At 29.4% G+C, this 13,469-nt stretch overlaps 1 protein-coding gene across 2 annotated transcripts; it reads right to left on the bottom strand.

Annotated features, from left to right (window-relative positions):
- Positions 1 to 215: 215 nt before the first annotated feature.
- Positions 216 to 4,776, bottom strand: LOC124917990 (ubiquitin receptor RAD23c-like). 2 transcript variants are annotated; one of them, XM_047458257.1, is made up of 12 exons: positions 4,568 to 4,776; positions 3,402 to 3,563; positions 3,197 to 3,250; positions 2,783 to 2,838; positions 2,594 to 2,650; positions 2,313 to 2,490; positions 1,621 to 1,767; positions 1,480 to 1,548; positions 1,030 to 1,077; positions 814 to 935; positions 639 to 720; positions 216 to 536 (listed from the first exon to the last, which is right to left on the bottom strand). In XM_047458257.1, exons 1-12 carry the CDS (start codon positions 4,631 to 4,633, stop codon positions 420 to 422), a joined length of 1,158 nt encoding a protein of 385 aa, XP_047314213.1. In that variant the 5' UTR covers positions 4,634 to 4,776; the 3' UTR covers positions 216 to 419. The 2 variants fall into 2 exon arrangements, with proteins under 2 accessions (XP_047314213.1, XP_047314212.1); XM_047458256.1 differs by having other exon boundaries at positions 2,783 to 2,847; positions 4,568 to 4,775.
- Between the last annotated feature and the right edge of the window lie 8,693 nt (positions 4,777 to 13,469).

Below are 13,469 nucleotides of genomic sequence, written 5' to 3' on the forward strand. Positions count from 1 at the left end.
TCAAACAATTGATCATCATAAACTAGAGGATCTCAATAAAACAATACATCAATCAATAGTTAATTTGATACAATAAGCTAAATGAATTTCCTTACGATTCTTTTTGAACCGTATGCACCATAGGGAGCAAGACAGAAAAGAAATACTAGAACTCGGAATTTCGCGCCACAAAATGAATAAAAAAAGACGTTTCCAATACCGTACTCTCACAGGGAAGACATCCAAACACAATTGGAATGGAAAGTACTTGATAAAAAAAAAAAGCAAGGCAACATAATTCCTGTCCAGAACAATAAAATGAGACAAACTAGAGTACCATTGTGTAATGAAAAAAAAAAGACTGATAAACAACAAGGAAAAGGGAAAATAAACTGAAATTGGTGTTCCAACTATATAATTGCTCTAATAATAATACCCTACTATTCTTCGAACTCGTGCATGTGATCCAAAAGGTAGTTGGCAGCAAGTTCTTCATTCTTGTTGCACGCAAAGAACACCTGCAATACTAGTGCCCTTTCAAACCCCATCGCTTCAAGCTGCATAGAAGAACAACAATAGCACATGATAAAAAAATTATTCATATAAAATGAAACCCTACATCAAACAAGCTCTAGATCTTCGAAGACTTTATTACTTACGCGATCGATGGCTTGACGTTCCTCAGGAGTCACTGTTACAGCTGGTGGCACTGCTCCTAAATCCGGATGACTCCTTGTGTTCCTAATAATAATTCATTTCAACACACACAAAAAAAAATAACAATTTGAAATTCAGCAAATAAGCAAGCAACAACACAATATACATCTTACTTACCCATCCGTTCCACCACCTCCTCCTCCAACAGGTTCGTTGATCAGACGAAGAAAATCAGACTGATGCTCCTGTATAAGTCTCATCAGATTAGGATTTTGCTTCCCTAGCTCTTGAAGCATTGGCTGTCATCAACAAAAAGTAATACACACACCACCCATTAGGAGTTACTGATAAAAAAAAATGCAATACTCCAAAGAGATAGATAATAATCAAAACCTGTAAAATTTGTGGATTAGACTGCACCATGGATCTTAATGCTTGAAACTGATACAGCCAGAATATATTCCAAACGTCAGGTTTAGCAAGTGCACAAAAAGGAGAAGAAGAAAGATGAAACTTGGAGCTAGTTTGATGGAAAAAACCTTGATGAAAAAGTGGACTAAATATCATTTGTATATAATAATTAAAATTTAAAAAAAAAAAAAATTAAGGGTAAGGGTAATTTGGTATTTTTAGTTGATGATTTGATCGATGAAGTGATTGATGATGGGATAAAAGGTTATTTGAATAAGCAGGTGTTTATATTCAAATACCCCCATTCGATGTAGGTTATGAAAATTCAGGTTATTTGAGTAACAGCACATTGAAGAGTATAAATCTATAATGAATATATATATATATATATATACACTGTATATAGGTTATTTTGGTGGATGAAAAACATACTTGTTGACTATTACGTAGAAAGTCCAGTGTGCCCGCACCAGCAGTGTTGGAGCCCATGCTTGGCAGACCCTAATAATGCAAAGAACATACCAGTGATCATGCATTGAACAAATAGGATGACAATGAAAAGTGATAAACTACCTGAGGGAACAAGTCTAATGGATTCGCATTAGGTCCACTAGAAGTAAGAGCTGCAGGTACTGTAAGTTGTTCTGCTTGAGGCTGAGCTGGAGGGATCACACTTCCTAGAGCTGGAGCTGGAGCCACAGGAGCGACATCAGGAATTCCCTACAGATACCAAATTTTGCTTTTTGAATGATTTTCACATAACCAATTTAAATCTACACTAAATAACATCTGCATCCCACCACATGGCCCCCACTTCAATCAAACCTGAGACATCAACCTCTTAATTCAACACTCTTATCACTTGAACTACCTTGAGTGGGTAAGAAAATAATGAAATATATGAGTATAAAAGTAACTCCAACCTCAATATACTTGGGTTATTTGAATAACCAAGTGGTAATTTCAAAATAACTTTGCTTAATGTAGGTTATTGAAAATTGAATATTTGGGTTATAAATATATAATGAAAAATTATTATCATTGTTTAGAAATAGAGGGTATTTTGGTTGATGAGTTGAATGAGGTGATTTATTGGATAATGGGTTATTTGAAATTAACCTCAAATAACCCATATCAAACACGACCGTAGTTATTGGCAACAAACAGACAACATGAATTGAAAAACCATATTATGGATAAAAAACAAGACAGACTTAGTGAGAAGTTATAAAATGTGAATATTATTTGGCGGAGTATAAACTTACACTGTACAAATATTCAATAGCTCTCTCTGGGTTATTAAAAGCAGCACGAAGAGCTCGAAGAACAGTCTCCCTATCCCAAGTACCTCCACCCATGTCCAGAATTTGTTGAATTGTTCCCTCAAGATTAGTCCCAGCAACTAGATTTGAAGCTGCTTGACCATAGACATCAGACTCTGACCTGATTCAACATGCTAAAAATTTTTATTAATAGAACAATTTAGGATTTTGCAAAAAATTAGTCTTCAGAATATAGAAGATGAGGCTAATTGAAGGAACAATACCCTGCAGTAACCAATGTAGCAGGAGCTGCTGCTGCTGCTGCTGGGGCAGGACTTGAACTACAGAGCAGAAACGACGCATGAGGCCAAAAATAGAAATGCAGAAAAAGATTTATTCACTAAAGCATCCCATGCAAGAATCAACAAAACTGACTGAAACGTTCCCCCAAAAAAAAGCTGATTGAAACTCACGCTGTTGAGGATGCTGTAGGAGGTTGAGGGGCTGCAGGAGGCACTGGAGCACTTGTCTGTGGTGCCTACAAGTAGGATAAGATTTTTCTATTACTTCTCATTTTTGTACTTGTCTGAATACTTATTGTCTCAATTCTCTTCTATTCAGGAGGCAAGCTATATTGGAGTATTGCAAACACAAAGTAAAAATGAGGCAAAATAGAAGTGGATAATGAACAATAGTATCAAGGGCAGAATAGTCCATCAGCAAAATTTTTGATCATGCTGCTTAAACTGAATGAAACTGTGCTTAAAAGTCTAGAGACGGGCTTACAAAACTTCAAATTATCAACATGGCCAATATACATTTAGCACACTTTCAGCACTTCAAGCTTCTTACTAAAACTGCTCTAAACAAAAAAAACGTGTACTGACCTTAATTGTGGGTGCAGTGGTTAGTGCAGAACTTTCAGCTGTTGGGGTCTTGGTCTGATAATAGATGTTATAAAAAAAACAATTACTTAACTAGCACCAAAAGATGACAAATTGTCATTTAATACAGAGAAAGAGAAAAACATATATGAAAACATACATATTTAATAACTATTCAATAAAAGTATGAAACAAAGATAATATTTACCTTGGAAAGCATGACGACAACAAAACTGTTTTCAGCAACTTGGTTTTCTTCCAAGGTTGTTCCATCCTTGAGAACCTTCCCTTGATGAATAAGCATCTGTTGTGCAGCAGGATATACACCTGCTCCTTGGACAGATTCTATGCTTTTCTTAACATCAGCAATCTAGAAAAGCAGTTTATCAACACAAGATGAGAAGACAAAACAACAATAAGCTACAGAAAAATTTAAAAACAAAAAAAAAACCTAAAAACTATATAAGGATCAACGTAAAAACAAGCTTCACAGAAATTGAAAACATACAGGTTAGATGGCTTTTCCACAGGTTTTCAGTTACACACACGAATACAGAAATTAAGTCGTAATGAGCTCACATAAAGCACGAACACATATTAAGGAAAAATTAAGAGGCCAATATAATGGAGCATAAAAATAGAAGTTTCAGCACTTGATTCCTCGAACTTATACATCACTTCTAATGATTGAAGCACACCAAATTTATACCAAATAGAAGCTCTTCGATTATGTTATCTTTTTAAATTCTGAATACTATAGGAGACAATGTTAACTAGATTCCTTCAATCTAAAAAAAACTCAAAATTGAATACTTATACTTTCGTGTTCAAATCGAACATAATAAGGAATTATCCCTATCATTTACTTAATAACCTGTTATGGATTATTATCTTATCACTACAATTAATAGTCATTATTAGTGTTCCTCCTCGCATTCCCGACGATCTTGCGAATCTTAATAACATTACATGCATTGAGTAAATTATATCTCCAAAGTAAGCATCTATCCAAAAACCCTAAATCTTGCATGAAAGGTTGGAAGACATTCACTAGCTGATAGAAAACATGAATACCTAACAAACTCAAGAAACGTCTTAAACTAGGTAATTGATAGTATATCAGTCAATAAGGAATATGAAACCAATGTAAAAAATTGCACTTCAATTGTCCAAAAAGCCAACCAAACAGCTCTAAATCGACTCTTAACTTTAGATTCATAGTTAATCAAGTTCACGAAATTCGTAAACAGATAAAAATTCCATTACTCCATTATGTTTCAATACCACGACGCATGAAAAACACCACAAGTAAAACCCTAGCAGATGCAAAAATAGCACAAATGTTAATCAAAAAAAGGAAGAAGATATGATTACCTTATCTTCAGGCTTAACTTCAACTTCAAAGTGAGTTCCCTTCAAAGTTTTTACAAAAATCTTCATTACTCAACTCTATGTTCGATCTCCGATCCGTTTCAGTAGAGCGGAGCTCCGATCCTTCTTAGTTTATACCGTAGATGATGATGAAGAATCCAGAGAGAGAGAGCAAAAGGAAGAAGAGAGAGAAAATTCGGAAAGCAAGAATCGCCTAAGCTTTAACTCAAGAATTAGGGAACAAGATATGTCAAATAAACCTTGCCCTCAAAACGGCGCCGTAATGGGTTTAAGATAAATTAGTTGATTTTTAATTTATAATCTCATTAAACATGTTATATTATTTTAAATATGATGATATTTTCAATAATTTAATTGAATTAAATTTAAAATGAGTTAATAAACTCATCAATAATTTAAGTATATTGTATTTTTTTAACCCTAGGAAAAGATAATTTAAGATTTTTTTTCCAAAAATTAAACCCTTAAAATAATTCATTTGTTCCAAACCTCAACATTCTTACCTTTATGTCATTGTATTTGGTTATTTAAATAACCTGGTAAAAATCTGAAAGGTTTATCATACACTCTGGTCTTTGAGTTAATCTTAATAAGTTATACATTTTTTTTTCAAATTATGTTTCGAATAAAAAATGATAAGGTTAACAAATATGTTGGGGTTCGGAATTTGTGATCTTCCGTCAACACAAGAATGTCATTAGGTGTTAAATTGCGATCCAATGTCTCTTGAGACCCGATTATCACTAGAATGAAATGTAAATTGTCTAAATGGAAAAGTAAAAAAAAATAATCTCAATAAGGGGTCGACTAATCCTCATTAAGAGTGTGTTGTCATTTATGTTCACAAATATGATGTCGTTATTCATTCTCCCCAAGAGTGTGCCGGTGAAAATGGAGAGAATAATGTGTAAATTTCTATGAGAATCTTCTAACTCATCGTTTTGTCATATAGTTAGTTGAGATAATGTTAAATATTTTAAAAATTAAGTAGGTCTAGATATTTGAGATCTTATTTCTTTTAATAAATATTTTTTTTTATCAAAATGGTATAGTAGATTTGCAATGGAACTGTTTGAGCATCGATAATGAGATGTAAGTAGGGTAGTTATTGATCTAGTTGGTTAATCAAAATGTCTAATTATCTAGTGGGTGTAGCATTTGAAAGGGAATTTATCCTATGTGGAAAAGTTTTTGCGAGCAGTCTAGATTTATTGTGGGGGATGATTATTTTATTAGATTTTGGGACGACATTTAGTGTAGTGTCAAAAATCTAGCTACGACGTATCCTAAGCTTGTTTCCATTACTGTAGAAATATCACAATTAAGGACATATTTGATCATCGGTCTAGTGGTTTCTCTAACCGAATTAGATATACAAGGAGATTAAACATGATGGAGACTTCGTCCCATAATAGAGTTTTACTTTTAGTAGGACGCAAACAAGTGTCACCGTCTGAACAAAACATTATGCGTTAAGAAAAATATGGATAATTTTCATGTGGGGCATTGTTACAAGTTGTTCGATAAGATGATTTCATATCATTTTTATTGGGAAAAACTTTGGGAGTCAAAGATTCCATCCAAGATCTCGTTCTTTGGATGGAGCGTTATTTATGGTGAAATTCTAACAGATTATATGTGCATGAAAAAATGTGTATTATGACTAGTCGTATGTGTCAAGAAGATGTTGAATTGACAACTCACTTATTTTTACGTTATTGATGCTGACTAGTATTTGGAGCCTTCTAGGGAGTATTACTAGGATTTATTGGATGATGCCCGAGTTTGTAGATAGTTGCTAAGAAGTTTGGATTGACACGACTGATATGACAAGTCTACATATTTGGGTTACCATCCCAATTATTCTTTGGTGGACTATATGGTTGAAAAGAAATCGTTGAGCTTTTAAGGATAGTAGTTATTCGATGAATATCATTCATAATACTATTATTATGATGGTTTCTGAAATTTGTTTAGGAAAGTCAGTAAAGTCTGTCGGGGAGTTAATCGTTCTTCTTGAAAATTTACGAGCTCGATAACTTATTAAGTATTATTTTTTATTTTTTTATTTGTTATTCTCATGTCAATTTTGTTCGTTATTTATAAACAATATTTTTTATTTATTTTTAATATAGTGGACCTTTTAATATATATATATATATATATATATATATATATAATGATAAAAAAATAATAATTTTAAATAATAAATTAAATGATATAATGGAAGAAAGGAAGAGTAATATGATATTTTTGGATTCGAATATTTCATAAGCTTTTTGTACTATTTCAGAAATCATTATAGGAATTTTTTTTTTCAAGCCAATCAAATGGTTCTGAGTTAAATATATTTCCTTAAAAGATTAGATAAACAAAGTTAGATTTTCATAGTAGAATTAATAAAAATATATTTTTACAATCAAGTAAAATTCATATTCGAATCTACTCTAGAAAGGCTTAAAAAAAAATAATATACTTACGAATTTTTTTTATTAAAATTGATCTAAGTTGTAATGAGTCGAGCTAACTATACGAAAATAATAACAATAAATTTATAGCGAGTTAATGGGCAAGCTACCCCTTCGGATGAGGTGAGCTAGGCGACCACAGCCTAGGGCCACACCTCCCGGGCACTCCAAAAAAAAATTAAAAATCTACTATAATCTTATATCATAAAAGATTTTTTTTTAGTTTTTTTAAATTTTTTTTTTAACTAATTAGACTATTATTTTTTAAATAAAAAATTATACTCCAAAAAGCTGGACTCAAATTAAGGGAATGTGGAGGATTATTGGATCAACAATATAATGGAAATCAGTTGTGGACCTGTGTTTCAAACTAAAGCCCATTATTAATTTGGGCTATAGTTACTGCCTAAGAGGGATCCATCAGGATGATATTTTTTATTTCTAAGAATTATAATTTAGTTTTAAAAACTTATATTCAATTATTATCAGAAAAATCTCCTAAATTGAAAGTGGGTTCTTTTTCATTGTTGGTATGATAATTTTTTAATCAAAATCTTGTGTAAATATTATTTGTAGCTTAAATATTATTTGTTGGATAGTTACCTATCTACGTTATAATTGATTTTTTTTTTTATGTAAATATTATTTATGGATCATACTTTAAAATATTTTTTTCATTATTATGATTTTGGTGAACATAATAAATATAAATTTTAGAATTCTTAAAATATAACAAGCTCCTCATCATTCTAATGGGTTGAATCAATAAAATTTATATATAAATTTTATTCCACATATATTTGTTGTTATTGCTGGTATGATTTGGTTATTACAAGTATCTCAATTTATGAAGTACATTGTCTTTTTAGAGAATTTTAAGAGTTTGTGAAAATGTTGTATGGTTGTGGTAATATTGTTAATTAGGAATCCAAATTTCAAAATAAAGGTTGCCCAAACTACACTTCTTCAGTTATAACTAGGAAGAAAAACAAACTTATTCAAATCTCGACTAAGTAAAAAGATCGTTGGTTAGTCTTAACAAGCGTGAGTTGGTTTAAATATTTGAAAATTTAAACGAGCCAAGTTAGAGCTTTTAGATATTCGTCTCTCGTTGGCTCGCAAACATATTCATTTAAAGACTTGTTAATGGGTGAGCGAATATATTCATTTAGATTTTTGTTTACGAGCTCTCCAACATGTTTATTTAAAAAGTTCGTTTAATATTAATTAATATATTAATATTTATTAAAAGTAATATTTAATAATTTAAGAAAAGGTGAATCTCTTCCCCTAACATGAATCATTCTTTTAAGTTGTAACGAGGTCTTTCACTGAAGTTGATCATATATACTAGTCGAATTCGTGTTCTAATATAAAAACTCTAATTGAGTTTGAGCCTAGCCTCGAAATTGACTTGACTCGTTTATAATAGTAGTCAAAATAATAATTTAAATTGTCAACTATCACTAAATTAATGGCATAAATTTAATAATTAATGACAGTAGATATCTTATCAACTTTAATAAAACGATTTGTATTGTTACGAACCTGAGTATATTACATCAATTAATTTATTAAAATATTTTTTTTATTTAAAATTATTATTTTTTATTCATTATATATTAACATTTTTTAAGTCCATTTCACTTTAGATCTATAGAAATTCATCTATAAATGTATGAATTGAAAAAAAAAATATGTGAATCGATCTTACTTTTATTTATTTAAATTTATTTTTTATGGTGGTTAGCACGATTTCACCATTATGACGACATTAATCAAAACGTTTTTAACTTTAATCGAATTAGAGATATTTTTGGGACGCTATATAACTTATAATTGCTTAGGTTTTAAGTAACCAAACCGACAAGTAAAGATAAATGTTTTCAATATGACATTAGGATCCATACCTACCATTATGCTGCCTAACCTGTCCACATATGTAATATAATTGTTTGCCCTCACATTCGATTTCAATAAATAAATAAATAAATAAAATGTTATTATTGTTTCGAGAGTGATATTAGACATTTGAAGAGTCGGTCAGGATTTGTTCAAATTCCAGTAAATAATTTGAATTATTTAAAAAATAGTGATAGGTGATAATTTTAAATAAATGAAATATTTTTAATAAAAAAAAAATAAAAGGTATTAATTTATATAATGAAAAAATATAAAATATTTTAATAATCTGATAAATTAATTGAGAAATTTGTTGAAGAAACGAAGAAATGAATTTATATTGGATTATGTTGAATAATTCAACCCGAAAAAACCCTAATAGTTAGTCATAGTCATAACCAACCCTAAAAAACTCTAATCTCTATATCATTTCAATTTTCTTTACATGACAAGATTAATACATAAAATGGAGAATCTCAAATATTAATAAATATTAGCTATAAAAACAAACCAATTAGACATCAAAATGCAATATTAATAATTAAGACTCCATGTGTTAGTTGCACATATAATTCAGTACCATATATTCTAATGTTTGACAACGACTTCAACCTGCCATTTCAATATTTTTAAGGAATTGATTAATTAAAATATGAAAAATAGAGTTGTTATCTGTCTTCATTTTTTTCCTGATTTTCTGTGTGACTTGTTTGGGTATGCCTATTATAATGATGTTCACCAATGCTAGCTCCATATTTTCCTTTTAAAATTTTGCAAACACTGAGGATAAATATTTATTCTACACGAAGAGAGTACTAACACCATGCTACGTTATATGTCTATCTAGTTGGAAAGGAGTACATGTATTTTCAGTGATAGTATTCGACCGATGCGCATGACATATCAACTTAGGACTGAGGTGGTTTAAGGCTACAAAAAAAAATATGGTACACTAAAAATGTGATATAATCTCATAATTTTCTATTTTTTAAAATTTAATTCACTATTTATTTATATATTTCTAAAAAATAAACAAAAATCTATGTTGATTTAACCGTTAATTCATAATTTTCTAAAAAAATTCAGTTATACCCTAAATATTTTCAAGCTCATCCCAACGTTATTTTTGGATCCGTCCCTCCCTATGCGTATTTTGAATAGTGTTAACGTTTTCTAAAATTCGTTTAAGAAGCTTATTACGTAAGTTATGGAGTTCATCGTCCTTCCTAAAAATCTTCATAATCTCTTGATTTTTGTGATCTATTTTAAAAGAAACAAAAGAGGAAAAATAATTCAACATTATGAATAACAACTAACAAACCAGGTACGTTAAATCCATATTTGAAAGACCACCGACAAAGGTTTTATTAAGAAAAATAATACCCTTTCAATGACAAAGGAGTTCTCTTAAACCATATATCCCATGACAAGTGGTGCAATAATGTAGACTTGATTATCTTTAACCTAACCTAATTCTAATTTTCTTACTAGATAATTGTTTCAAATTAGAACTAGGTTACTAGATTTGGACAATTAGGATAGTCACAATTAGACATAAGTGATTCACAAATAGTATATTCAGTTATATATGTCTTTCTTATTTGTGACTCATAGTATACAAGAAGTAACTAATTGTGATGTTAACTAATCTTTTCTAAATCAAAAGGTGTCTTTTTGTGTACATAATTATGTGCAATATATTGACATTTATTAGCCTAGAAGTAACTTGTGTCTTGTTTGAGAGAGGTGGATTATTACCAAAGTTAACTTCTTTCAAAATTAATTTGATCAAATAAAGATTAATTAGTTAACAATCACATCTTCAATTTATTTTTCTCCTCAACCATTATTTTTTAACCTCTATGATAATTTCAAGAGGTTTCGATTTCTATCTATCCGAGCAAACAAATCTTATACTTAGACATGGAAATGTTCTAATTTGCTAGTGATGTCTAGATGGGCCTCTTGTTTATCATCTTCATCATATCGTCAAGATGTTGAATTGTGACATCGTGTGTTCAAAATTAACTCACACTTGTATTTATTTATGCTCCAACCTATTTACTCAGAGGTTAAGATTAGGTATCACACGATCGATAGTATATGATTCAAATTCACGACCTACATTATAAACAATAGCTCATAAGATCACCGAATAGAACGGAGGAACATAGACACCGCCTCATGACCCTATTGTCTCATTGTCATTTTGATGTCATCTATGAGGCAATATTGGAATGAGACATCATGCCCGATTGGAATAGTTTATTTTATTGTTTAACAGTAAATAAGAATTGTGTTTTACTAATTATGTTTGATTTAAATGAGGACACAAAGATAAGTTAAATTCCCCTCTAAGCAAAAGGGGGACCGACCATCTATCTTGCTATAAAAGTTCATTTGCGTGTATTCTTCAAATACAATTAGTTGAACCATACTCAATTTCATATTAAAGAAAACGGTTAAACTATTATTTGGGACTTGAAGTTAGTTGTTTTTGATATATAAGACTTAACCTTTGAATCGTCTCATATAAAACTTTAAACTTTAAAGCGTACCAAACTAAAGGGAGCCCCATATCCATAAATAAGAGTGTATATGATGAAGTCCATAAAATTTGAAAATTTGATGAAGTTCCACCTTGAGTGTCATGATACCATCCCATCTTCTCTACTAGCCTCATTTTGTACTTAATCTCCAAAGTAATATTAAAATTAAAATATTAAAAATTCGAGCTTTAAATAGCGCAATTGAAATTTTATACGATAAAAGTGCACAAATTCAAATTCAAATCTTAATATAATTAGTAGGTGTAACACCCATATAATTACTATTTCCTTTGTTATAAATCTGTAGTAGGTGTGTCACCCATAGTTAAGAACCTTAAACTAATTAATTAGTTTGTTGTCTTGTAAGAGAATATCAACCAAGCTCAACATATAGCTTTTTTCAAAATAATAATTTAATTATTTTTTATTTAATAATTACTATTGTTTTTACATTATAAAAATATTTTTCATACAAAATTAATATGTATAATGACTTGTTAAATTAATTATTTAACAAATATTTAAAATATTAAAATAAAATATTTATATATTATTTTATGCCTTTGGTATTAATATTTTAAGACTATTAATTATTCCTATATATAACTAGCATCTATTTCAAGGTAAAAAAATATTACGGTAAAAATTTTATGGGCGGGTCAACCCAAGTATTCATTTACTCTCACATATAAACAAATTAACCACAGCTCTTGATCCGATAATTCGGACACTTTAAAAATTAAGCATCATTATATATATATAGATTAGTTAGTTAAAAAGTTGAACTTATATTGTTAAAATGTCACACGTTTATCAAAGTTTATCAAATTTTGGGTTGAATTTAAAATATAAAGTGTTATTAGTCTAGTTGGTTAAAAGGTTATACTTGTTTTTGTTAGGTTGCAAGTTCGAACCATACCTATAGTATTTTTAATTTTATTTTTAAACGTTTTAAGTTTATGGGCGGGTCAATCCACAATCCGACCCAAATATCTATTTACTCTCACATATATTCAAATTAACCACAGCTCTCGACCCGACAATCTGGACATTTTAAAAATTAAGCATCATTATATATATATAGATTAGTTAGTTAAAAAGTTGAACTTATATTGTTAAAATGTCACGCGTTTATCAAATTTTGGGTTGAATTTAAAATATAAAGTGTTATTAGCCTAGTTGGATAAAATGTTGTACTTGATTTTGTTAGGTTGCAAGTTCGAACCATACCTATAGTATTTTTAATTTATTTTTAACCGTTTTAAGTTTATAGGCGGGTCAACCCATAATTCGACTCAAGTATCCATTTACTTTCACATACATCCAAATTAACCACAGCTCTCGACCCGGCAATCCAGACAATTTAAAAATTAAGCATCATTATATATATATAACTACTACATTCTTACATATTTTTAATAGTTAATAAATATTTATTACTTTAATTTATAATTATATAGTAATTGTATTTTTTTTATATATAAAATACTATGTTATTATTATTAAATAAAAATAATAGTTAATACTATTATTTAATCATAAAATATTATTGAATAAAAAGAGTTCCATACAAATTAAATTAAAAATATTTATATAAAAAAGTTATATTTAACTAAATGATATATTTAAGATTTATTTATTAAAATATAAAACAAAATTAGACAGTGGAAGAATCAATTTCAGAATTAATTAATTTTTTTTTAACAAATATAAATTATTCTATCATTAATTTTAGTTTAGAACTTTGATTTGCATCTCATTTTCGAATATAACTAATTCATGCGGGTTAAATACATAATTGGTAAACATATCTAACCAATTTAAATAGATGAGACGTACCAAAGATCAGAACCAAAACCTAAGGAATTAAGCTAGGGTATATTATCCAATTCTTTTTTCTCTATATTAAATCTATTCCTTGAAGATGAAATTTGACATTAAAAAAAACATGTAAAATAAATATAA

Source organism: Impatiens glandulifera, unplaced genomic scaffold (assembly GCF_907164915.1).
Source record: "Impatiens glandulifera unplaced genomic scaffold, dImpGla2.1, whole genome shotgun sequence".
In the NCBI taxonomy this organism is placed as follows: domain Eukaryota; kingdom Viridiplantae; phylum Streptophyta; class Magnoliopsida; order Ericales; family Balsaminaceae; genus Impatiens; species Impatiens glandulifera.